The sequence below is a fragment of the Anopheles merus genome, chromosome 2R, assembly GCF_017562075.2.
Source record: "Anopheles merus strain MAF chromosome 2R, AmerM5.1, whole genome shotgun sequence".
In the NCBI taxonomy this organism is placed as follows: domain Eukaryota; kingdom Metazoa; phylum Arthropoda; class Insecta; order Diptera; family Culicidae; genus Anopheles; species Anopheles merus.
In genome coordinates this window covers 47232908-47260860 of record NC_054082.1, presented here as the reverse complement: position 1 = coordinate 47260860, position 27953 = coordinate 47232908, and the positions used below count along the sequence as shown (strand labels likewise).

Sequence of the window (27953 nt, the reverse complement as noted above, 5' to 3'; positions counted from 1 at the left end):
CGGCACCGCTGGTCCATATCAAGGGTCGTGTGGTTGGTGACGTTCGTCTTTTATCGTGCCTTAATTAATGGCCTTTTTCGTTCTCTCCGCGTCGCTGCTGGGGAACTAATTCAATAACGCTGCGTCGCCTAATGGCTTCCAACGATCTGGGAGGAACAATTTTCCTTAAAATGAAACATTACACCGTACCGCTCTGTTTAGTGATATTGGTTTGCACGTACGAGGCGCTGGCCAGCAGTGACGGCACTCGCACGAATGATTTATTCGCACAGGGCACCGATAATGGTGAGTAACATGCACAGTCACTGGAAGAGATTCCCTTTTTTGTTAAAATCAAAAGAATAGTTAGTGCTGCCGATGAAGGCGATTTGTTATTTTGCAATAGTGTTTGTGCTTGAGCGGCTTGTTTTGCTGGTGAGCAAAGATAAATTTAGATAACCTCATTCCGGAACGGGCTTACGTGTTTCGGAGAAATTGTACTGCACGCGTAAGCAATGGACAGCACGTGCCTTGTTCGGGTTGTTTGCACGGAGATGTGATGTATGTGTATTAGTAGTAGTAGTAGTATCTAACGGTGCAATGCCCGAGTGAAATGAAACAAAAAGTTGCCGTGCAGAGTAATTGGAATTGCGTAACAACAACGAAATTACGACGAATATGGATTAATTTGATTCCTTGTTAATCGTTGTACGTGCTAGAAGAAGCAGAAAAAATTGTACTACATTTGGGAACTAAATTTAAAGTTATGGAAAGTTATGTTCCCAACAAAGTAATAAAACGTCACACTAAATCAAGTTGGTGGGCCGGTTTGCTACGACATAAGTAGTTTAGAACAAGAAATTTTTATAATTTTGCTATTCACATTATACTGCAAAATTTTGTAAAAATTAAATTATTTTACGAATGGACAATTTATAGAGTGACGATACAATAGATTTATGTTGTAATGTTTATACTTCTCATATATTATTTGAACAGGAGCGAATAAATTTAAATACAAGTTTATTGATAATAGTTTATGTCTAAAAATAAGAACAATTTTAGCAATTTTACATGTGCTGACCTTACCACCCGATTTATAGAACGTCGCAGGCATCCTGAATTCGATAGCGATGTAGGTTGCGCGGCCATCTCCATTAGGGATGAAAAAAGCTTCTTGTACACACCATATGGACCATCATTAGATGTTACTGACCCTGAAAGTTAACTCCAGACATATCTTCCTGATCTAGAATCTAACAACCGTTTATTTAATATTTGGCCGCTTGAAAGACATTAAATCAATTATTATAGTACACACGAAATTCAAGGAAATTTTATGAACTGCACATGTTGTATTATATAGTACAAATCAGTGTACAGTTTAAAAGGGTATTGGCTTATAAATTGGTACTGTACCAGCTATTGGAGTAATTGTTGTTGATGTATGAGGTACAATCAACGCAAGTAAGGAGATTTAGTCTGGCTTGAAACGTTACCACGAAATGTTATAAATACAGTCAGAAACTAATAGCAGAACGGTTGTTTGATTGAATCGAAGATGGTAGTTGGCTGACAATGAACTGTGTACAATGGAAGTTTTATTTTGTTCAATTCAGACTGAAGTTTTTGGGTGAGACTTTAGGAAACTAGGAACAATTTAAAATCACAAAGGGAGGGCTATTTTCAATTCGGATCAGTACACTCTACTGCCCATACAAAAACTGATCTGTTTGAGTTTTAATGTTGCATGCGACTTACAAAACTTATGTTTGGATGTAAAATTTCCAGGTACAAAATATATTATTGTTTACGTTTGGCATCACTTTTGGAAGTTTCCTTGTATTCTACGAAGGATTTTTGATTATTAAAGCTAAAACTATTAAAATCAAAACAAGCATTTTCCGCGCAAGGCCGATTCCTTCGTATGTTTGAAAAAATCTATTTGTTTTTACAAATTATTAAAATGATTTAGGCGAAAAATAAAATATAACTATTTTAAAATTATGATCTTATATGAATGTTTTCTTCGGACTGCGATGGTTATGAAATGAAAAATGCGATGGTTAAAATATGAAATTTGATGGAATTAACGTACAGGATTGATGACAGTGTTTTATCTGTGCTTCCGAAATTACATAGTGTAGCAATCCTTCGAGCCGGTCTCGTAGTACAGTCGTCAACTTGTACGACTTAACAACATGCCCGTCATGGGTTCAAGCCCCAAATGGACCGTGCCGCCATACGTAGGACTGACTATCCTGCTATGGGGGGATCAATAAGTCACTGAAAGCCAAACCCACAAGTAATGTGGTACAGGCAGGCCTTGACCGGCAACGGTTGTTGAGCCAAAAGAAAAAAAAAAGCAATCCTAAAACAAAAGCAAATGTTAGAAAATGGGTACATGTTCCTTATTGACTATGAGACACATATAGACAGAGACGCCACGACCATTCTTAGGAAACCTGCTCTTACTACCGGTTTCCTATTCCATAGATGCTCTTAGCGACCGTCTTATCTACTAATCTTTACGCCTAACTTTGAGATGCCGTGTAAAAATCTTTTTGCAATAACGCATCGGATTATCTAATCTTATTATCTTTAATTCTGGTTCATTTAAACAGCTATCAACGATCTTAGCGGAACGGGTTTAATCATAAATTTACGGGTTGTATCCACGGCACGGGTTAGATCAATTACTAAGCCTATCGTGAGCTATTTGGTTCAAGACATTAAACCAGAAAAAGTACAAAAGGGGAAATAGATTACAGGCACTTCTTCATCTTGTAAAGTGGAACATTTGTGAATGATCAAGGCTCTAGCAGAAGCCACTAAGACTTTAATAACTCTGATTTATTAGTTTATAAATAAGTTAAATAAATGAGTTAAATTGTAACGCTTAAATGGCCTGCAACGAGCAGAACAGTATACGTTCAGTTCATAAACTCTCTCAGTGCAGATTTGTTTGGTCATAAAAGTATCAGTTTAAATTCCTGGTACAACAAAGTATGAACTAAGATCAGAATGATGTTCAAAAGCTCCACAAAAACACGATTGCTGCAGCCCAATGATGTATTGTCAGAAACCTAATTTCCGCTCAATACTCTCACTCCCAATAATATGCATACTTTTTTCGCACATCAACAGCAACCACCTCTCGTTTAGAATGTCCACCGGAAAGTACCTGCGTGCGGTTGCTCCAGTGCCCGGATGTCGACCGAATGGCCATCGTTCGTTACCTTTCGCGGCCGCCACACCTTCGGCCTCCAACCGAGCGTCGTTGGGAAAGCTCTCACTGGCCCCGGTGTGCGCTAATGAATGGCGAATTTGCTGGAATTTGTTGTCGGATGCATCCGGTCATCGATATGGCGGGCACCATAAAGCCGTCCCTATTGTCCACGCTCCCGTACCACGAGCAGGAGCAACTTTTGCGGCGTGCGGAAAAGATGGCGTACCATGAGCTGGAAACATTTCTCACCCACGACGGGAGTGCGGAGGAAGACACGCCGGCCACCTTTCACGGCGAGTTGTCCTTGTCGGACACCGTGCTGTCATCGGAGCTCGTGCGGCAAGGATTGCAGGATGTGCTGACCTGGCAGGCACTCAACAGCATGTAAATTGAGCCCCCGAATCTTTCAATAGATGAATCGAATTTTGATCGAATGTCCAAATTGCTCTTCTCTCATCATTTGCAGCTCAAACGGATCGGCGATAGAATACTTTCAGCGACCAAAGCGCTGCCTGGTAGGTCCAGCCTGCGACAAAGGGCACTCGCGCTATCGCCGCTTTGATGGACGCTGCAACAACATCGAACCGGGCGGCAGCCTCTGGGGGGCAGCCGGATACCCGATGGAGCGTTTGCTGCCGCCCGCGTACGGTGACGGTATCTGGGCGCCACGGATAGTCTCCCACACTGGCCGTTATCTTCCATCGGCTCGCAAACTGTCCTCCACGCTGTTTGCCGATCTGCACCATCCGCACGCTACGTGTAACGTACTGTTCATGCAGTTTGGTCAATTCTTGGCGCACGATTTCTCGCGCAACAAGCCGATCAAAACGAAGGCCAAATGCTGCACGGAGGATGGGACCGGGCGGGTGAAGGATGCCTTTCCCGGCTGCATGCCTATTCCGGTGTCGAGTGGCGACGACTTTTACTCCCAGCACGGTGTACGCTGCTTGCACTTTATGCGCTCGGCCGTGGCACCGACGCGGGACTGCCATTCCGTCGGTCACGGGCGGCAGTTGTCCGCGGTAAGTCATTTCATCGATGGTTCGGCCATCTACGGCACCGACAGCAAGCAATCGCACGGGCTCCGGGCGCTCGAAGGTGGCCGTTTGAAGTCACTGTTTCATCGGCGCTTCCACAACGAGCTGCCACCGCTCGACCACACGAAGGACGCTTGTGATCCGACGGCCGAAATGTGCTTCCTGACGGGCGACGGACGATCGAACCAGTTGATCTCGCTGGTCGCGGTACACACGCTGTTCCTGCGGGAGCACAACCGGTTAGCCCGGCAGCTGCAGAAGCTCAATCCACACTGGAGCGATCGTACGCTGTTCCAGGAGGCGCGCCGCATCGTCATCGCTCAGCTGCAGCACATTGCTTACGGTGAATACTTGCCCAGGGTAGTTGGTCCACGGTACATGTCGCTGTATCGATTACATTTGCCCGTGCCCGGCACATACAGTGAGTTCTACAATCCGCACACCAACCCATCGGTATCGAGCGAGTTCACCGTCGCAGCATTCCGGTTCGGTCACTCCACTGTACCCTCGAAGCTGGAGTAAGCGTTTCGTGTGATATCCACCAATCGCTGCATCGTAATATCACTTCGCCCTTTCTTTTCAGCCTGCAGGATGGTCCAGTGGAAACGTGGCTTACCTTTCTCAATCCCACGCGCTTCCGCGAGCGAACGTTCTACGACGATCTGCTGTGGTCGCTGCAGCGTCAACCGATGCAGAGCGTGGACGAGCTGTTTTCCACCAGCCTTACGCGTTTCCTGAACGTGAAGCCGGGCAAACAGCACGGTGTCGATCTGGCCGCAATCAACATCCAGCGTGGCCGGGACCATGCCGTTCGACCGTACAATGACTATCGCCGGTTAAGCGGCAGGCCCGGTGCCTACTCGTTCGATGACTTTGGACCGGAAGTGGGATCGAAGCTGCGCGCCCTGTATCCGCACCCGGACGATGTCGATCTGTACGTGGGCGGAATACTGGAACCGCCGGTGGATGGTGGTGTTGTTGGGGACACGTTCGCTGAGCTGATTGCGGATCAGTTTGCGAAGTTTCAGCGCGGCGATCGATACTTTTACAGCAACGGGCCGGACACGAATCCGGGACATTTCACGGTGCCGCAGCTGAAGGAGATTCAGCGCGTTACCTTGGCGTCGTTGATCTGTGCCAATGCGGGCGATCCACACCAGATGCGTGTGGTGCCGGATGCATTCGCCTTGCCGCATGAGGACAACCGGCCGATGGATTGTACGGCACCGGAGATTCCCAGACTGGATCTGTCCTGGTGGAGGGATTAGCTTATAGCAAGTGTTTTTTTCTTTGTTATATTTTCTGTTTTCACGCTCATTGTGTGAGTTTTTCTATTAGATAGTGCATGTGCGTATTTGCTATGTTGTTTAAAATATAGTACATTTTACTTCTATCGATTTGGAGAGTTTTTGCTTATTCCGAGTGAATTACAGACGTTGGGTACAATTACGAGGAGGCATGAGTAACATGAGAACGCATTATACGCATTATTTTCATTTGATTGGGCATAGGCCGGCATTCTATCGTATCAAAACTGGTTTCTGGAAGCTGAGGCACGAATATGTGAGGCCAATTTTCTATTGAGTCAATCAACAAGATTTTCATGCTTTAATGTATACCACAGATACCGATAGAGCGATACTTGTGATGGGAACACTCTCTCAGACATGCCCATACTGGCGATGTAGGAATGGTGCAAACCTCAACAATAGAGTTGCATTTGAAAAGTAATTCTTCGTATATGTATGAAACGATAGTCATTTGCAGCTACATCACACACACTCAGTGCAGTGGTGTATTAAACCGTATCTTGAGATGCAGCTAGGAATTGATTATTTGTGTCTAATATTCTGTTAGGTTCCTTTCACCTATATATTTTGTTTATTTTGCGTCTTTATAGTGAAAATTATTCGAGACTCATTTTGATAATCACAACCACCTTCCCCGCATGCAAAAGCTCTCTTCATAAATAGTTCAGTTCGGTTCAAAATGTTTCTGTGATTGCCACGCTTGCAAGAGCGTTTGTTTGACTGACGGATTGGATTGGTTGCCCAGCTTGGTGTGCTGTTTGCTTCCCTTCTGTCAGGTCATTATTTAACCGCTCAAAGCCAGCGAGCTCTTCGCGAGCCAAACATTGTTTACCTTTTCCGACCCAGCACAACGTTTCGTAAATGGCGTCACGGGCGTTTTCGCGCTCTGTTTGCTGGTTGCTGCACAAAAAGGGCGATGTTTGCACTTCCTGGCGCAGCCGGGTGAGCTCGACTTCTAGTGCTACTGCCAAAGACCCACGTCTGCTGAACGGTCAGTGGTGGCCGAAGCCGGGCACGTTCTGTTTACCCTAGGGAAATGATTTACTTCATTTCGGCTAGGCACAAATGCCATTTCGAAAGTAAAGCAACGCTTTCCTTGGGAGCGAAATCGGTTCTCCATTCTGTTTCCAACGATGTAGATGATGCTCTGGCGCCGTGAAACACTGATGGGGCATAGGATTTGATGAGCTTCAAGGTAAGCGAGGTATCATGAACAATATGCTATGATATCCAGCACATTGTATAGTCTACGCTTTTAGTTTTCCGAAAGCAATCCATACGACGGGTGCATCGAAGTGGAAATAAAATCCTTCGCCCAGACAAAAGGTGCATATGCTGAGCTAATGAATGTAACGAAAATACCTGCTCCATGAGGTATCGAGCAACAAGTGGCCATGTAGCCAGTACCTACACGGCACTATATACACAAACAGGGTGTACAAAATCCATGCTACCAAGGCAACGCACGGTCGCTACGTTCATCCGATTCGAGCTGCCGAACCCGAATCGTGCAGTTCGGGATGAACACCGTTGTTTATCTGTTTCGTTGACACTTATCTCGGACTCGCTGGCATGCACACAGTCCGATCCCGCGTTGGTTGGCTCCGGTTAGCTGCCTGTTCCGTGGGTGGAACGACATTCCATAACTTTCATCTTGAATTCCGTACAGTTTTGGCGAACTCAACCGCATAATCCAGGGCAAAAAAAACCCCTGAGCTACCCTAAATAAAGAAAAGCCTCTTTCACTCTCAAGGACGATCTGGCTGTGATGGACAGGTTTGCTCGCTGGTGGGTCACCTGTACCATAAGTGCTGTGTGGTGCCGAAGTGAAGAAAAAATCACGCATTACTGAACACGCACACAAACTCCCGCACAAAAGGTGTTGGTTTGGTTCTTTAATTGAGGAAGGTTTTGGTGGAGAGCATTTCGGGTAAAAACATTCCAGCTCTTAGATTAGCTTCGAACCGTGAGGGTGTTAATTATTTTTTAGCAGCACCAATGTTCAGACATTTTATTTGAAAGCATAGCGTAGTCACTGGACCGGAGGTTCGGTGATGTCTGTGGGATGAATGGTACATTTCATCATGCGCCCAGAGCGGTGCTTGGTTGGTATTCTGTATTTGTTCGGTCGTGATCTGGCAAGCAAATCGTATCGACTGTTGGAATGGGTAATGTATTAGAATTCCGCTAATTGATGCATCTTCGGTATGGGTTGTTGCCATCTGCTCCAGATTGAACTAGTTTACGTCGGTTCTAGGGAAACGCCGATATGAGCAAGGTATCATTTTTTTAGACGAGCATTTTTGCGATACTTTTTAGCGAGAATTTCGTGCTCACCATGGGACAGCATTGGGTTTTTATTTCTGTGAATACTGAAAATTGAAATACATGTGTTTGAATCTCGCTGAGATTCAAAGATTTTTGCAATTTTATTTGTGCCGCTGTGTTATTCTCTATTGTCAACAATTCATTTATTTTGTCAGTGATATCCTTGTGTTGCTTCTGTATCTATTTTAGTAAAGTTGTTTTGCTACTGGTGTTTTAGTTTCAAATATTCTATTACTCCTTCCTACGTCTATGCTCGTTATCCTTTTCTCTTGTTTTTATTGTGATTTGGATTTGCTATTATTTCTATTCTTGTTTCAATTGAATTGGATGTTTTTAATAGGAAAAGTTGTTGAATGTCACTGTTCAATAAAACCCGATCACTAATTACTAAATATTACTTACATATTGATTACTAGATAGTTGTTATATTTTACTGTTTTGTCAAATGTTGCCTATAAAAATTAAATTGATTACAAATGTATGTGAAATGTTTTGGAACTCATACATATGTCTTTTATTTATTTGATTGATACATACATTTTAGCATATTTTTATTTTTTCACTAAGCACGATTTTTCTTCTAATTGTTCAAGTTATTTATATTTTAACTTGTTTGTTCTATTTATTTTATTATTATAATTCTTATTATATTGGTAAGGGTTTCCAATTGAACTAGTTCTTTGTTTGTTTATATGAGATCATTGTAAACAGTTACCAAAGTCGAAAAGAGAAGTTAAACGCTTTTGATAATATTTTAATCTTCGAATTAAATTATTTTAAAAGCATCAAATTGTACCTACCATGGTTCAACATACACTGGAGATTACAAGAAATGATTACCCTGGCACGTTATTCATTTTTCCATTGTTTTTATGCTATGCTCACTCAGCATTGTTATTTTTGTCCTTGTCTAATCACTGAATAATGGCTAGCCTATATGAGGAAAGAATTCGCTACATTAGAATTTGCAATTCCAAATAATTGTGTTGTAATGAAGCTCGTTGAAGACGAACCCATAAGACTGTCCTAACTTCTGTGTGTGATTTTATTTTTCCGCGTAACCGCGTTATCATTGCTGAAACGAACATGTAGAATCTTCTTCTTCTTCTTTGGCTCAACAACCGATGCCGGTCAAGGCCTGCCAACCCACTTGTGGGGTTGGCTTTCAGTGACTTATTGATTTCCCCCCATAGCAGGATAGTCAGTCCTACATATGGCGGCACGGTCTATTTGGGGCTTGAACCCATGACGGGCATGTTGTTAAGTCGTACGAGTTAGTACGAGGAGTACGAGAACATGTAGAATACTTTGGTTAAAATGTGTGTTGCAACTAAGCTTGTCATTTTACGCTGAAACGCTCAACTTTTCGAAGAAAATTAATAGTCTGTCCTATTCAAAAGAATTATTTTTGCTCGCCCGTCATTCCTACTTTTAACATAAATCATTGTAAGTCATTGTTTAAAAAAAAGCAAACTAAAAAGCCTTAAGACTTACAATTAAATTTTAGATAATTCTTGGTAATATTTTGAAATACAAATAAAAGTCTAAAATCCAAACAAAGCAATGAGAAAAGAAATTTTCTCACAAACAATTCAAATATTATGCAGATTATGATCAACTGTTTAATGTAAGCTGCATATTGTATACTTACTATCATTTCATTACTTTCATTGCTTGTTGTGTTTTTTTTTCTTTTTTTATCGCCCAAGTGCTACACTTTGACATACTGATACTTTGTAAAATCTTTTAGAAGACACAAATGCAATACCTCGCTGTACCGATGCCACCTGTACCTTACCTTCTCTGCTCGTCAAATTCCCTTTTGAAACGACGGTACCACCTGTGCCAGCAGCATCAGCCGTGAAATCACTTTGATGGTCGATTCTTCTGTGAATTTGTTCCTGATGATTTGATTCCACTTTCGGCGAGGTAAACATGCGTCAATTGGATGTTTACGGGCGATCCATTTCGACATCGCTCCTCTCGTCCAAAAGGAGAAGCAAAATAAAGCGATGTACATTTCAGTTGCAAATGGAGTGGTCTGTTGTTTCTTTTTTCGTGTTTTTTTTTGGTCTGCAAATTGGCCCAGCACATGCACGAAGCCACATTTAAGTGGGATTTGTTTGGTTCCTTTTGATTCGTGAAATAAGTTCGATAGAAAAATCCACAAGTTGAGGTCAGCCAGTTCCTGCAATCTGCTTGGTCGCCTTAGATCTCATTGTTGGTTAATAGGATTGTGTGTTAATTCGTGAAATTTTTATGAAAAGTCGATTTCCAACAACAGAGCTAATGTACACATCAAAGATGGGGGAAGAATGAAATGAGGAAAAAACCAACCAATGCAATAATAACGGAATGTTCCAATCTTTCTACCCAAATATAATAGAAAAAAAAGAAACAAACGCAGTTTCACGATTCATTCCGATTACGATGAACACCAACTGGTGTTCGCACACATTGGATTCGGGTCTGCTGCCGTTCGTGTTGGAAGTTCACTGCCGGGTGATGCTGGCTGCTGGATCGTTTGCCAGTGTCAGTTTGCTCGTGACTTCGCGCCTGGACGGATTTCCCTGGTGCGCTTTCCGTGCGCACAGCCGCCGCGGTACAGTGCCATTCGTGTCGGACCGTACGTTGGTCTAAGTCCGCAGTGACGGCGCTTGTCTCCGTTGCGACCCCTTTTGTGTTTGCCCTTGATGGTGGCCGGTGTCTGCGGGTTTAGAGTTACCAGTGTGGCGCGATAATTGCTCAAAAACCCGGCAGCCCCTCAACTAACTGCGTGAAGGGGGCCAATACCAGTTGGCGGGCTTTTAATTAATGAAGTAATCTATCTGGTGGAAAACCGGGTGTACCCCGAGCCCTATCACTGCGCCACCGCCAGTCTCGGCGGCTCGATTGTTGGGGCTGCTGCTGCTGCATAAGATCAAGTGCGAGGGGAATTATTGTATCTGCAGTTGAGTGTGCGTTTGCAAGGGTTGGGAATGTGTGTGCGCGCGCGAGCTTTTGTAGTGATGTCCAAGGTTTCGTCTTGAGCCCGTCGCAACTGTACACATCGACGATTGGGCTCTCCGTGAGACTTCCCCGGTTGGATACGGTCTGTTAGACGGTCGCCCAAGAGTGAGACGGTTAGTGCGCGACTGAACGAAATTATCATCCCGATGCTAATTTACCACGCCAACAGAGAGGATGTTTTTTTAAGATAGCTAAAATTGAGTAAGAAAAAAACGCCACAAATATTTCCTCTGGAGCAGGCTCCGCGGCCAGCAGCTGTTAGATCTACATCTCTATTGTTCACTCCTCCTCCCCTGGTTCGGTGTGTCTGTGGCATTTGCGAGAGTGTGTTTCCGCACGCAAAAAAAAAAGAAAACCCCGGACGCAGACGTGTAATGATATACATGCGTGCGTGCAGCTGTGAATATGTGTGTGAGATTTGGTGTATGTGGCTCTGTGCTTAAGCCGTGATAGTGCCCGTGATATCGAGATTTGTGCTGGCGGAACACATTTGTCCTTCGGAAGAGCAAAAAGCAAACACGGTCGCAGACTGGTCGACTCGCTTGTTTGCACGATATCGTGCGATCATGATCTAATTTAAGGTTGCAAATCGTCTGCCGAAGGTGGAGCAGAAGCGGAGAGCACGATAACCACTTGACAGGGAAACGAAGCAACAACAAAAGTAATAGAAACTCTTGGCTAGTGTGTGCTATTTGTAGGGTTCGGAACACTTTCTGGAGTGCCAGTTCCAGCCATAACGTCCTGGACAGTCGCGATTCGATGGAAACCCTGCGCGAACGGGTCTGGTCAGGTAAGTGGACGACACGGTTGTAATGCCAAATGAAGTGTTTACTTAATTCGGTGGCTTCAAATTCGAAAGTCTGCTCGTTAGGAACATTCCTACTGTAGCTGATAGTAAGATGCATAAACGTATAATCTTGTTTGTTGTTGGTGGGAGGTGAACACAAAGCACGGTAGACGTTACACTGGGCACAGCGTTGTAAAGGAGCACTTCATCACGGTATCCGTATGTGGTGCGCTCTGTAATAATATGCATTGCAAATAAAATTACAAAACTGTAAATGTAAAAGACCCGGGAAATGTCAAAGACGGGAAAGCCAAGCCGGATAATGCCATTCAAAATCCTCGAAACGTATGTTCAAATTTGATGAAGCGGATTTGAAGAAAATGCAATCAGCTGCACAGGAAGCGATGCTGGTCCGAATTAAACCTCGAGTTGATTATTTCCATTGGTGCTGCACGTTTTCGAGAGATTCAGGCTCTACCATTGTGGCATAGCAATTCGTTGATGTTGGCGTTCTTCAAATATTAGTGCGAAACTGCATTTCATTTTGCCACTCCGTCAAAGTCGCTTCTTTATATTGTGGCTGCATATTTTACATTTTCTATGCCAATGTATGCAAATGTTTGGGAACCTATGGAGATGGGACGAACAGACACGCATACACATTTTCCATCGGAACCAAGAGCACCAAGAGCGATGCAAGAGTAACATAAATTTGGCACATTCATTTAAACCTTCAACGAAGTAATCAGTTCTCTCGTGAGCTTGATTTATTTGTTTTTGGAATGTATTTAAAAAAATTAAAAAAAGCAATTTAATTTGTTTCCCTGAATTCCATGAATAATACACCATACACGGGTTCGCTTTTTCCGAAATCCGAACATATTTGAAAGTTTCCTGTTAAAAATAGAATATTAATTACAAACCTGCAAAAGCAATTGAGAAGAACTTTGCTCAAAACACATCAATAGCATCCGATATAGCTTATTCGAGAGTGAAACATTTGAAATTGGTTCAAACATACTTGCATAACCACTTAAAAAATATCCATTTTGAAGTTTACAGCATTCACACATGTTTCGGTAGAGCGGTTTACATAACAATAGAAAATTAATTGTGTTCCGTGGCTAAATCCAAATCGTTTTTAATGGTTGACATTTAACATGATGATGATTGCCAGCCTTTTGAAGTTTGCTGGTTTCCAACAATTAATATGTTAATTGAAATGAAGTCGTATAGTGGCCCAAGGCGCACACATTTATACGAACATGAGTCCATAGCATATGCAGGATAAATTTGTTTTTACAGTTTGCGAAAGACCGTTTTAATGTGTTTTTAAATAATATTGTAATTAAAACCATGCTATTTATGAGCTGTTTCCCAAACAAAAAATGATTTCAAATCAGTCTTCTGTCAGGCACTTTGGTGCAGCATTATTGTTATGATATTATTTTATATTTTTATTACAAATTTACCACATCCTTTACATGCAGAGGGTGAAAAATAAGACAACATCATGCAGCTAAAATTACACAAAGTGAGTGGGTGCTTCAAAAGGATTAAGATGAATTGTGTCCGGCGAGCGCAAGCGAAATCCAACGCCTCGAGGGTTGTTGTAGCTCCATTTCCTAGTTAATAATAAAATATTGCAAATAGTACACTCGGACAACGGATAGCTTGTCTCCACCTTGCCAATAACAGTTGTTCAACAAAATTTCAATTTATGAGCAATATGACCAGTGCGTATTTGGATTTATATTAAAGCACCACTAAGCTCCCACGAGAAAATGCAAATGAAATTGCCATTGACTGCGCCTTCGTGTCTTACCTTAGCGCAAACGATACGATTCGAATGGGTGTTACTATTTAGACACTGTGCGTTTCAAAATCTACTTTGCCGGCAAAGTTACTGCGAGACAGACAGATGATGACAGACGTTCGGTACAGTATGGTCGGCGCTATCTGCCGCGCAATAAAACCTGAACGAAAGGCGTACTTCCCTGACGTGTCCGGGTGGTCGCCTGGGCGTCGGCCGAAAATAATTGCACCGCATAGACGCACGAACCTATCGCATGCCATTGAACCGTGCCGTCGATAAGAAACATTTATTGAAGAAAGATGCTGGTCGGTCGTCATGCTTTTGTGATGCGAACGCTTCATCGGCCCTTTAAGGTAACTGGGGCATTGCGGGCATGGCAAACTATTGCGTCGATACTACGGAGGGGCAGTAAAATTTATGAGCTCTGACCATCAACACCAACTCGGTAACCTCTGGCACGTGCTTAAGGCAAGGAGTGTAAAAGAAGCAAAACTGTTTTTTGCACGAAGTAAAAAAATTGCTTATTTCGTTTCTGTGTATTTTTGATATCCACTTCCCGGTAGAAGAGTTTTATAAAGGGGTTAAGAATATGCCGATAAAGGGCCGACACAGTAACGAACATATTTTGTGTGCTACATTATCTTCTCTTCAGACCCTCTGGGATGCGTCTGGGTAGAGAAAAAAGTGTTTGGACTATTTTATGAACCCTCGAAAAATGGAACCTTTGGCTTGAATATGCTCGTCGCGTTCAGTCAGGTTTGGGAGCGTTAATGAGATTTATACCTCATTATACAACCACTCAAAAGGCTCAAATTTCACCAGAATCAAGAATTTATGTTTATTCATAATATTTATAAAAGTATCCACGATGCCAAACGTGCACAACGCGTAAAGAATGAAATTTTTCTTAAACTTCTGAGAAGAGCTTTCCCCTGGAACTGGAGGATCTGGTTGTACGACTAAGCTCATGTTGTTGCAACTCTCAAGCACTGTAATTATTAACAATAAAAGTACAATCACTAGCTTGATGTTAGAGGAAAGGATTCGGTGACGATGAGGGCGGCATTCAACTTCAACAAGTTAATGATTTCGGTGAACATTCTTACACACTTACATTCAGAGCAACTTTCACCAAAAAGCAATCATGTTTTGTGAGATGTATATGAAAGCAGCAAACGAAAGTTGGCTACAATCTATGCGTTCTTGGAACAACATTGTTTGATGTAGCTATAAAACACTGACCCGCCGGGCCATGTTTACTCAATTGTAGTTAGTCAACCTTTTGTTCGTGGTTGGGCTCGAACAAAGGAAACTACAGCACAGTTATTGTTAGCGGTCATGGTGTTGATTTAGTATAAAAACCCTCCCATCCTGTGCCAGCGAACCCCCGGGGGTTCTAAACTACCTTAGCTAATTAAAGTAATGTACTTATTGTGGACCGTCGTAAAATTTCCTCATGTTATGAACCGAAGCTGTGCATGAATAGTTAATGCTCTTTATTTGTTGCGTTACTTACTCTCTGACAATAAATGCCAGCAGAGGTGGTACGGTGTGATCAACTGGAATGGTTTGCCATTGAAGATGGACAAGAAGGGCATGTATAAACCCTCATCAAGTTCCCTTCTTTATTGAATCCCGATCCCGAAAATACAAGATCCTAAAAACACAATAATTCAACAAAAAGTAAAAAAACGAATCACCCAAGAAAAGAAGAAACGGGTTTTCGGTAAAAGTAAGCTTGAGCTATATTGAAATTCTTTTCCGCTTTTTTTTCTTTCTCTCGCAACATTGAAGCTTGAACGACTTGATCTCATTAAATTGAGGGAAACCTTCCCGAGATTGATTAAGCAGCGGGCAAAAGGGAACTAATCTTTCTTTTATCCGTTTAATTTCTTGGTGGAATGTTGGTTCACTGTTGCATCTACAAACACTTATCCATAATTGAGTTGGGAAGCTTTTGGGGGGAAGCGAAAGGAATTGAAACGAACCTAGCAAGAAGCACTAGGTCGCACTGCAAATATTTCAATAATGAATTTTCATTTTTATTCTTTTCTTTTTTTCCACCCCCAAATCTTCACAGGTATCTTCGGTGATTCAGGGTACGGAAGATTCGGTTCGGATTCCTTCCGGTGGTTGCCGGTGTAACGCGCCCAAAATATGACAATCACATTCGGCCGCTACTGGCTTGACGGCGTAGACGCACAACCTTTTCGACAGACGGTGGCGGTGACCGTTCGGCAGGTCGGTGTGTTCGAGAACGAAATCACGTGAGCAGGAGGTGGTAGTAGCAGGGTTTCTATATCAAACCAGCCTTGTTCGGCTGCAGTGGGCTCACCCGCTCCACTCGGTGTGAACGCAACATACGCAACCCAATCGCCGCAAGCGTGAAAGTGAACTGTGCAAACGTATAAAAAAACGGAGAGAAAACAAAGAGGGAAACCCAAACGTAGCCATACTTCCGGCAGCTATTTTGAAAACCGGTACACACCGCTGCGGTGTCCATCGCGAGAGGCGAAAATAAAATAATGACAGTTTGGTGGAACCGCGCCCGGGGCCCGTTTTATCGACCGTGGGTGTGTGTGTGGTTGTGGTGTTCGGTTAGTATCCTGCTGGCAGGAAGTCAACCGATCGCGGTGGTGCTGGCGGCCACGCAAGCAAGCCCTAACAGTGTTGCGGTTACGTCGGTCAACAATGTGATTGCTGCACGGACTGGCAAAATTGCGGTGTCGGGGCTGGAGGTAGGGCTAGATGCCGCCTGGAGCAACACAACGACAACAGCAATGCTGGACGCGAACGGTACCCGCTCTCGGCAGTCGGTACACGAGGATGCACCTGCGGACGGGCTGGAATCGGGCACGGTACCGGTGATTGAGCTGAAGCGGGGCCAATGCCGGTGCTGGAACTCGACTGAGGAAGCGGCAGGTGAGGTGCAGTGCCGCTGCCTCGGGCAATCGATCGTCCGGGTGCCCCAGAAGCTGACCGGCATGCAGCGCCTCACGCTGGAAAAGGTTGGGATCAAGCGGTTGCGCACGAACGCGCTCACCGTGTACGCGGACACGCTCCAGGATCTGTTTTTCATCTACTTGCGGGAGTTCCATCGCATCGAGCCGGCCGCCTTCGCCCGGCTGCGCCATCTGCGTACACTGTACATTGCTCACGCACCGAAGTTAGAGTTTCTGCCCGCCGACGTGTTTGAAGGCATCTCGACGAGATTGAAAACGCTGTAAGTATTGGTTAAATTGAAGTTCGCAACGTTGGTGTTTCTTATTATTTTAGGCCAAGTCCAAAGACAATATAAAAACAGGAAATACATGCTTACGTTAATAGAAAAACAGAGACAAAATGGTCGCTCAGACGCTTACAAATAAGATTAATATAGATGTAACAGCATGACAATCTGTTTAAGGTCAAAGCCTGGAACGCAAGCAAAGCTGTGATTGATGGCAATAAAGTTTCTGCTATGTTTTCATCTTATCACAGTGCTGCTTTTACATTAAAGCATTTTTTCTAGCAAACTGAAATAACACGCTTTCCTCCCGATGGACGTCTTAGACCATGCAATGGGTTTTCCCGTTCGGACGAAAACATACCTTATAGCTAATTCAGTTTTCTTTTGAAAATTAAATTCCTCCCCAAACTCGGCCGAGCTATCCGTGAGCTTTGATTTTGGCGCGCTGAGATTGATTTTTGGAAGCACGACAATCGCTACCAACAACCTTTGCGACCGTCAAGGTGACTGTAGTAGATAGCAAAGTTAAACTTTTTTAATTTTTCATTCGCTTAAACTTTCGAAACTCATAAGAAGCAAACAGGAAACAGAAAAACACGTTAGACGTTACGCTAGTTATAAGGTGAGCTGCTTGCTTTGAGCCACGGTCTCCATGTAAACAGTGAGGCAATTGAAGGAAAATGAGAGAGGAAAAATAGAATACTTTAAGTTCAATCTTTGAACATTAATAGCAGGGTCGTTGCCAAAATTAGTTTTAATTGAAGGTAAAGTTAGTTTAAATTGTAATTGATTAAGATAATTTTGTAATTATAGATTTCTTTCCCTGATGTTGATTACACACATTATTTTTTGACAATTAAGGGAAAATGGGGCAAAACGGGCATAATAGCAGTTTATAGGGATTATCTAGTCAGATCAATACTTTAAACTAAATTTTCAATCCGTAAAATCATAATTTAACACTGTCAAATACGCGTCGAAGGTACACAAAGAAACCAATGACCGATGAGTTTTTTTGCTCATGGTGTTGACCTGGCTAGAGAAACCCCGTAATGATTTTTTACTTGAATATTTCACGAATAACATTTATGTTTACTTTATTCTATATATTCTATATATTTGAATTAACATAACTTGCAAGCCAACAAAGTAACGCATTTATAAAAACCAACTTTTTAAAATGAAAGTCGATGTTTGTCGCGATGCTATTTTGCCACGCAGGTTAAAATAGCCATAGCTATGTGAACAAAACATGAAATGTCAAAATATTGGGGCAATATGGGCCACAACAACTGCGCTTAGGTGCGACAGCGACCGTTTTATAAATGCTTTTGAATGGTTTATTTTCGTTTCTTTTTATTGATTATTATTTATCATTTTTTTTTTGTTCGTGAAATTAGTTGTCCCTCTGTCCTGATAAATGTAACGTTGTATCATTCACTCGAACCCGCACACCCATATTACATCGTTATACCATAAATAGTGTAATAGTGTCAAGGGTCAGCATGATTAAGGATCTTGAGGTATGGCTGGATAGTAATGTAGCCTTCTCCGTCCATTTCGACCACACAATTTGATAGCGCTCTGCATTTTGAAAAAAAAAAAACACTTGTTGTTCGTGTTTTTTCAGACCCAGTATGCGTAAAATCCTTGTATTGTGCAATCGTGAGGGCAACGCTCGAATATTGCTCAGTACTTTGTAACCTATCCGCCAAAGTACACATTTAACGTATCGAGCGGGTCCAACGAGCGTTCATCAAACCGAAAACTGGAGGTCTTTCTCGATTTCGTACGAGGATAGATGTAGGCTTCTGGGTCTTGAGACACTTGAAGTCCGTCGTTCTCAAGCCTCCTTCATGTCGACTCAAGCCTCCTTCATGTCGTATGCCGGAGAAGTACTTGTTGTTGGTCGTAGTGACCCGCTACTTAGTGCAATGAGTGAATTTAATGCTTCTTCCCACCACTTTGATTATCATCTTTCCCTAACATTCTTTTGCAATCGCCTAAAATCGTAACTATTATGTGTACCCTTTCTTACACTTTTTTTTGTCCTTATGCTGCCCTTTAAATTTTACAATGTTCTATTAGTCTCAATGTCTTCTGAATAAAAAAAAAGTCTTAATGGCTTTTTTATTTTGTTAAGATAATGAGATCAAATCTAGGTGATAGATTTGTACATGAATATTAGAGCCTTACTGACAAACATTGAAATACATCGTAATATGGATGTGAAAAATATTATCTGTTGTAGACTGCACCGCCAGGTATGCTTTAATATCCTTTTAAAAATTAAAACATTTTCAAGAGTTTCCAATGATACATCAAATATTTATGAAAGTGTGCCCTTTACCTTAAACAGCTTGTACGCCACGTCTTGCATTATGAGAACTACGGGTTATTTTTCAATTGTTAAAAAATTGCCTAATGCTTATCTTTGAAACGGTAAAAACAACATTTAATTTGGTGGATTTTGTATTGATTTAATTAAATGACCGATCAAACTGTTTGTTGAAACGATTTTGAATTCGCAAAACACAAACTAGTTTCGAAGGGTTACACTTAGTCGAATAATGTAAACGATAATAGTTCCGACTCCATCAACAGAATGATCTTCTTCTTCTATTTGGCGTAACGTCCTATGCGGACATGCCGGCCTATACAGGCTTTCGAGACTTAATTCATTACCACGTAGCCGGATAGTCAATCTTTGGTACGGGGGGATGGTCCATTCTGGGCTTAAACCCATGACGGGCATGTTATTGAGTCGTTCGAGTCGACGACTGTACCACGGGACCGCTTCACAGAATGACAACAGAATGATGTGGTTATTAAAATTAAGGTCATAATCCGAATATTTATTCCGAAAAAGCATCCACAAACCGAAGTAAAAATAAATTATCCTACTGAAATTAAAATCGTAGCCAATCTTTGTTCCCAACTGGGGCAAAACATATTGCTTGTTTTATAATTTGAATTAGCCTGCGCGATATCACCGAAATCTACAAATCACTTTACATACTCTTTACCTCGTTTACTGCATGCATTTTCACCACTGCATTTCAATTCCATGGTAACGGACTGGCTCTGGGAAACAAGGCGGATTATACACAGTGGACTACTTGCGGTACCCGACCTGCGCGTTCTCTCCGATCACATCATAATGCATATGGTGTAAGTAGATTGCATGAAGCAAATACCGAGTATAAAATAAGCCCTACCCGTTGTTGTTACGCTTCCGTGAGGATCCATAATGCATGCGTGTTGGTTGTGCGCTTCGGTTTGGTTCTAGTGGGTTGCATTAACATTAGCGGCCATTCAGCATGTATTGGAAACCCACATCATCCACCCCTTATCATGAATCTCGTTCGTTTTTTTCCAGTTCTGAGCAAGGTTATCGACTGCCCTGGCCAACTATTTTTAGACCACTATTTCCATCACCTGTCATCAACTGCTCGACCATCAGCATCATCACCATCATCATCATCATCATCACTACCACCACCATCTTCACTAGCTTCACCGCACTTGTTCATGGATCGGGTAACATAAACTGTTGCCGATGTTACTAACGCTTTCCTTGGAACTAAATCAAATGAGCAACACATTGCTGTACAAGGGTGCGAACGTATGCTGAAACACCGCATGTATTTTATGTATTTATGCTTGCCTCATGCAGTGATTTGGATGGAAATCAAATTCGCGAAATCCACGAGCGATCGATTCAACTGAAGACTGACGAGCTGTAAGTACTGGGAAAACGGTGCGGCGTCTATCGTGAAAACGGAAACGACTGCCTGCTTTACCGATTTGTTTTTTTTCTGGCAGAATCCTCGATAATAATGCGCTCACCGAGATTCACGGTTCAGCTTTCCATGGCTCTGAAATAGCGAAACTGTAAGTAGGGTTACAGCTACTTTAACCTCTTACAGCTCGATTTTGTAAAAGCAATCTCCTAACACATTTCTTACACCTTTTGGCAGAAGCATCAAAATGAACTACAAGCTAAAGGAAATCCACGAAAAAGCGTTTGTGGGCATAAGCAACATAAGAGAGCTGTGAGTGTAATGGATGCGTAGTTAGTGTAAAGCGCAACCGTCAATCATTCTTCATATTCTCTTGTTTTCTTTCGCATGTTTTGCTGCAGTGATCTCTCTGGTACCGCCATCGAGGAGTTGCCCACGGAAGGTTTAGCCGAGCTGGAAGTCCTACGCATACAGCATACACACTCGCTGAAAACTATTCCCTCAGTGTACAACTTTAAGGTTAGAGCAGTGCTATTTGTGGTAGCATTAAAGTCATAGATTATCCCAACAGGATATTAATAAAGAAAAATATGTTGGTCTTGCCTTCGCATTGCATAAAAACAAAGTTCTCCGTGTCAAGTGGGCAAGTGGAATACCTGACTTCAAACATTTTAAGGGTTCTTCCAAGGATTCACAAGTCAGCAAACGAACATGAATATGCCAATGTTACTTTGGAAAAGCTCATTCATTATAAAGCAAAAACAAACTAAGACGTCTCGCTGTTTCATGCATTTTTCCTTTGTTCATTGCAGAACTTACGGACCGCCTACCTGACGCATTCATTTCACTGCTGCGCGTTCAAGTTTCCTGCCCGGCACGACCCGGACGCACACGAGCGCAACTTGAAAAAGTTTTACGAAGTGCAGCATCGGTGCATTGCGAACGGTTACTCTACGCCACACTTTAAGCTGGAGGTACCATCCAGCGCCGAAACGCCGCTCGTGCTGGATGCGGATGGGAAGGACGGGAGTGGCCCAGACCGGACCGATCGGCACCGCCGTTCGGCCGATTTTCGACACTGGTTTCGGTTGTCGGCGAGCGACGAAACGAACGGACGGTCACCCCGGACGGAACCATTGCAGAAGGGTATCGATCTGTCGGACAAGCGGATGGGTGAGATAGTTGATGACAGCTATCTGCTGCCGATCACTGGTCATCCGGTAGACGATGCGGGTGAACTGGCGATCGGAGGCGGGCTGTACACGGAAAATCCGCTGCTGGGCGAGTTTCACGAGACGGTTGCACAGATTTCGTCCATGGAGGCGCTTTGTGGTAATTTGACGCCAATGTAAGTAGTGTGGGTGTAGATGTAAAGTACACACGATGCTGGATAGTGATTGCATGGAGAGATATTTCATCACGCAATATCGATATCCTTTGATGACTAAACGGTTGCGTTTGGTTGAGTAGCATTCAACCAAACATTTAAAAATAACATTTTTGAATATTTCTGCAGACTGCAGCTCATTCGCAAAATGCATTTGCTGATTTGTTGGGTTATTTTTGACACAGATTAAATCATAAACTGCTACCTTTGAAAGACTTTTAGTGGGAGGTCGATATCGGTTATGTAGATAGTTGATTCGAGATGTTCGAGATGTAAGAAGTAAAAGCAGGATACAGAAGAAGAAGAAAGATGACCATAACATTGAATAGTTTTTAAAGTTTGTAAACACCATTAGCATTGACCAGGATTGCATTCGTTTAATTTAATTTACTTTTCTATAATGAGTCAAAAAGGATCACAGTAAGTCAGCACAATAAAAGTACTAGACTTGTCATTAGAGGACGGGTACACTTGAATGTTTGAGACTCTACTAGCCTTCCGTTCTCAATACATTACACGTGATTTTCGAAAGCAAATACATTAAATTTTCCACCTTCAAAACAATCGTGTATTTTTAGACACAGCGAAAATTTCACTTAGAGAACGAAAACCACTTTTACATGACTTATAAACCTGGATTTCTCTACAACAATAATCTGAAGAAAGTTAATTGCTTGTATAAGATTTCATTTAATTTTTTAAATAGTTTACCTTCAACAATGATATTATCCTAGCTTATTGAATCAGGCGTATTAGCTGTATTAAAGAAACAAGCAGGTAGTATGATGGAGGGTTGTATATACTTTAGGAACATAGCACGTAAGGAATTTAGAAAGGAATAGAACTCGAACAAAAGGAATGGAACTCGAACAAAAGGAACAGGCTGTTGAATTGGCGAAGAAACACAACAAATGGATCACGAATAACGAACAAAGATTGAGGTCAAAATTGATGTGTAGGGTAAATGTACCAATAGTGGTGCAATTTATAATGCCACAGATGTGTTTTTAATAGATTTAAAGTGTCAGCATTCACCATGAAACAAATGAAATTTATGAAAAAATACATATTTTTGTGACTGCTTCATTGTACCCTACCCTATAATGGTGGTCTTTTTCTGTTTGGCGTTACGTCCTACGCGGACATGCCAGCCTATACAGGCTTTCGTGACTTAGTTTTTTACAACGTGACATTACCACTCAGCCGGATAGTCAATCCTTGGTATGGGGAAACGGTCCATTCTGGGCTTGAACCCATGACGGGCATGTTATTGAGTCGTTCGAGTTGACGACTGAACCACGGGACCGCTATAATGGTGCAATGATTACTGCCAGAATATTGGTTTCTTTCGTAATTTGATCGCAAAAAATGTATAAATTTTATTGATGAAAATAGTGACTAAAGTACTGTATAACACCTGTCGTCAACCTATACCCGGAAGAGTTTGCTTGACTCGAAGTCGATTGTTCACTCAACCATATATGCGAAATTTTCCTTTTTTTGGTAAATTACTTACAGAAAACTCATTTCTGTTGCTTATTTTGGTGAAAACAGTACGACATGTCAATGATATCCTGCAAAGAAATCTAAAATGTCCTGTTTTTACTGATTTAATCACTATATCCACTATAGGAACAAGTCTGTTTTGTGTACCTATATTGGCTATATGGTAAAACACATTTAAAAATGCAAATTATGGTCAAAAGACAATTAATTTATGTAAACCAATAACATTTCATAATAGTTATGTTAAAAAAATAATAATTGCGTTGTTTTGTGGTCGTTAGGAATATGAGTTTCGTTATGAAATCCTTAGGTATTGGAAACATGTTGATACATTTCATAAAATAGCGGATTTTTCGGTTACTAAGTAACGGAATGGCCCCATTTAACTTTTAAATTCTTTGTAGCAGACCAGAGAACATTTCACACGAATATAAATAACTTATTAACTTCTAAATTATCGTATGAGACGCGTTTTTGTGCAATACCACCATTATTGGTACAAGCACCACTATAGGTATGTTTAGCCAATTCTATTCTTGCAATCCAATCAAATCGATGTCACGTTAGGTAAAGTTTGAATAAAAAAATTACAATTTGTTGCCCATTTTTTCCACTCAAATTTAGAATAGAAGCATTGAACGTGTATAGTGTATACATAGTCTTCATTTTTTGTATGATTTCCAATGAAATAAACCAACCCTGCACTATTTAGTAATAAGCTATTTGCTTTCCACAGGATCCTGGATGTACAATGTTACCCGATGCCAGACGCTCTGAACCCGTGTGAGGACGTGATGGGATCGCACTGGCTACGGGGATCCGTTTGGGTCGTGGTCCTGCTGGCCGTGTTTGGCAACGTAGCCGTAGTGGTCGTGCTGTTCTCCAACCGTAGCGACCTGACCGTTCCAAAGTTTCTGATCTGCAATCTCGCGTTCGCTGATCTGTGCATGGGCCTCTACCTGCTGCTGATTGCGTCGATCGATGCACACTCAATGGGCGAGTACTTCAACTACGCGTTCGATTGGCAGTACGGCGTCGGGTGCAAGGTGGCCGGCTTTCTCACCGTGTTCGCCAGCCATCTGTCGATCTTCACGCTCACGATCGTTACGCTCGAGCGCTGGTTTGCGATCACGCACGCGATCTATCTAAACAGGCGTATTAAGCTGTCGGCCGCGATGTACATCATGATCATCGGTTGGGTGTACGCGATCACGATGGCGTCGATGCCGCTGTTTGGCATCAGCAACTACTCGTCCACCTCGATCTGCCTGCCGATGGAGGCACGGGACAGTCTGGACATTGCCTACCTGCTCACGGTGCTGGTGGTGAACGGGTGTGGTTTCGTGGTGATTGTGGTTTGCTACGCTCAAATCTATCTCTCCCTCGGCAAGGAAACGCGCCAGGCAGCACGCTCGGCGCACAGTGGCGAGATGACGGTGGCCAAAAAGATGGCGCTGCTGGTGTTTACGAACTTTGCCTGCTGGGCACCGATTGCGTTCTTTGGTCTGACGGCCATCGCCGGCTACCCGCTGATCGGTGTCAGCAAGTCGAAGATACTGCTGGTGTTTTTCTATCCCCTGAACTCGTGTGCCAACCCGTATCTGTACGCCATACTGACAGTCCAGTATCGGAAGGATCTGTTTTCGCTGCTTGCAAAGTGAGTGTTAACCAGCGTAGCAAACAAGCTTTTGCCAACCCCTGCTCCGCAGTAATGTCCTATCTTTTTTCTTTATTTTCCCTCCCTGCCTGGCTTCCTTTCCTTTCAACACCTTTACACACGCACTCGCACACACACACAGCTATGGTCTCTGCACGCAACGGGCGCAACAGTACAAAATGACCTATTCGATGCCCACCAACACATTCCAGGTTGCACCGGTGCGAGGTTCCGTGAACTACAATAGCAGCAATAATGGAACGATCACGTCGGCGGCCGGTATGGCAGCCCTTGCCAGCACCAACACGGATACGATCACCACCACCGTCACGTGTGGCAGCGTGGTAATGAACTCCAATGGCAACCACGGCAATGGGACGGCTACGGGTGACACCAGCGCTAACAGCCCAGCCAACGGGACAAGCACTGGGCCCGGTGTCGTGGAAGACGAAACGTTTCTTTGAGCCACTGTCCGCATTCGACAGTGATCTTGGCTCACCATTCCCGGTGATTGGATATGCTTGTGCTCTCTCTTTCTTTCACTTTCCTTGCCACCCTCATTATCTTCACGTTAGTGCCCAACAGTGATGCACAGATTCAACGTTCAGCTGGGACAAGTTGAGTTTTGGCATTCGCGTGCACGGTGGCGCTTGCCCAGCAAAGTAAAGGAGCACCAAAACATTACATGTTACATGTGTCCAACTGTGTGATTGTGTAAACATGTGTTAAGATGTGTAAGCAGGCTCTGCAGCAACAATGTGTGTTATACGGAAGATAGAAACACTTTACAAACGCTTACTAAAAAATCCAGCATAGGAAACATAGGACTGATCAGAGTTTTGGGAAAATTATTTTTGTACAAAAGGCTGCCATCAAAAGACATGCTCAGCAAACCAGTAACATGTGAAATATTGAGGAAAATGTACCATACTATCGTTGTGATTCCGGCCGCCATTCAACAAAAAAAGGGATGTTCATTAGGAGAAAGATTCATTAGTTACATGAGCTCTGAGTTCTATTGTCAAAATCTTCAGATCATTTCACATAGCTTTAAGCTAGTACGTTGAATGTAACAGTATTACCCCTACCTTTTAGCTTTTGTACGTTAAGGCTGTATCATGTCGAGTTATATTTAGCATTACTTTGAGTTTTATAGGTAGATATGCTATAATAAAGATGAAATGCTATCCCATTCAGTATATTGAATCAACGATATTGATCTGGGTAGACTAAGGCCATTTTTTTTAAATTTCCGCAGATTAAAATATTCTGCACTAGCGGGCTTTATACTACACTAGAGGGGTTTTAGATCATTTGTGCATTTTCTTCATCAATATGTGTATGATTTTATCCATTAGTCACAGAAAAAAGAAATGTTGTAAGAGAAACATTACTTACGCTAGTCAGCAAGCACGTTTTCCAGATCTTCATGCAATCTGCCTGTTTCAGTTCCATGTAATTCGCAAGTGAAAGGCTTGTGAAATATTTCAATGATAGCACGCAATGTCATTTAGTGTATCTATCTGAGCAGTATTATTACTTTTGATGTACAACATGCCTTATTTCGGTAAAAAATATTCTAAATAAAATAGAAATTGTCTCGAAATGAATGTGCGCTTATTAATGTGTCCTTCACTGTGTACCGCTCATTCGATGGAGGCGCCTGGTGCACATCGTTCAGCAGGTGTCGAATGCGTGCTTGAAGTTTTAGTACAACCGTTGTACTAAAACTAAACTGTGCTTTGCGATTGTAAGCTTACAGCGTGACAGCTATAGCGCTCTCTTTAGTGATTTTCAAAATGGGTTGAGCTGTGTGTGCTAGACCGCATCCATTAGAAATTGTGATTAAATTGAACATGTAATTAATAAACGAAATTATTGATACCTATTTTAGTACAGTTTTGTTTGAAGAAGAGTTTCTTCAAGTGAGGCTTCAAATAAAAACGTGATTTTTTCTTTCAAAAGCTCGACAGTCGTGTGTAAATCTCGATTGCCGTCTTGATAAGAAAAGGATTACCGCCCCTTTTCTGCTATTCCACCACAGCCCTGTCGTGAGTGACATAAGCGCTAGAGAGGTGGAATATACCCTCTCTAATCTTTCAACCGCATCCTCGGTATCCTATCCGCGTTTTGTTGTGTTCGATAGCCCGAAAGTGGTAGCGGTTGTCAAATTAGCGGTTCCACTGGTACTTTTTCCCCTCCCCAGATCCCCCACAGTCGAAGGACCACACTCATGTACTTGAAGGGGATCTGCACGGACTGTTGATGTGGGTTTTACAGCAAATCGCTGTCAGTGTCAACTATGGCTGGTTGATGCTCTCAGCACAGAACGTTCAGGACCAATGTTCTAACCGAGCAGCAAATTTCCGGCTGCTCAACGGCAGCGAACGAACCGATCAGCGTTGTGTGGCCGATGCTTTCTTTATCGTGAGTGTCACATTCTTTCGCTCGTTACACGGCGCGGCAAAATATCAATTTTATCGATGTTAATATGACGGGCGAGAGATAGTATCCGGACTGTCCTGACAGTGTGCTGAAGATGTGCAGAAATGTGTCCTCAGGATCGCTCCATCCTCTGTTTACAAGCTATCGTCGTTTCGCGTATCGTTATGTATGGAATGTTTCGGATTGGTACGACGATTGTGGGCCAAGAGGGGGCGGGTGATAAAAACACTTCCAAACACACATACAACACACTTGCTCTAGTCTAGCATAGTAATCCTCTTTATTCAATTCAACGGCGGCTAGATGGCTTCTATAACTCGAACAAAAACAAAAGCTGTTTACGTTCGGAAAATGATTTTCCGCGCGCAACATTAACTGGGTGGGGAAAAAGGAAAATCCGGGGTTGATGGAGAGCGGTGTTTTCTCCCTTTTTGTTCTTCTCTGTCCCCCTTTTCCCATGTCCTCAGATGTCTCTAATACTAGTGAACGTA

At 42.7% G+C, this 27953-nt stretch overlaps 2 protein-coding genes across 3 annotated transcripts; both read left to right on the top strand.

Annotated features, from left to right (window-relative positions):
- The first annotated feature begins 23 nt into the window (after positions 1-23).
- Positions 24-5550, top strand: LOC121589098 (chorion peroxidase-like). The gene is made up of 4 exons (XM_041907741.1): positions 24-285; positions 3127-3592; positions 3675-4763; positions 4829-5550. The coding sequence occupies exons 1-4, from the start codon at positions 132-134 to the stop codon at positions 5511-5513; spliced, it is 2394 nt and encodes a 797-aa protein (XP_041763675.1). The 5' UTR covers positions 24-131; the 3' UTR covers positions 5514-5550.
- A 4850-nt stretch (positions 5551-10400) lies between these two features.
- Positions 10401-26216, top strand: LOC121588891 (thyrotropin receptor). 2 transcript variants are annotated; one of them, XM_041907328.1, is made up of 10 exons: positions 10401-11682; positions 15576-16718; positions 19821-19895; positions 20401-20466; positions 20550-20618; positions 20705-20779; positions 20869-20986; positions 21280-21815; positions 24097-25017; positions 25230-25351. In XM_041907328.1, exons 2-10 carry the CDS (start codon positions 16021-16023, stop codon positions 25252-25254), a joined length of 2583 nt encoding a protein of 860 aa, XP_041763262.1. In that variant the 5' UTR covers positions 10401-11682; positions 15576-16020; the 3' UTR covers positions 25255-25351. The 2 variants fall into 2 exon arrangements, with proteins under 2 accessions (XP_041763262.1, XP_041763261.1); XM_041907327.1 differs by having other exon boundaries at positions 10403-11682; positions 25160-26216.
- Positions 26217-27953: the final 1737 nt, after the last annotated feature.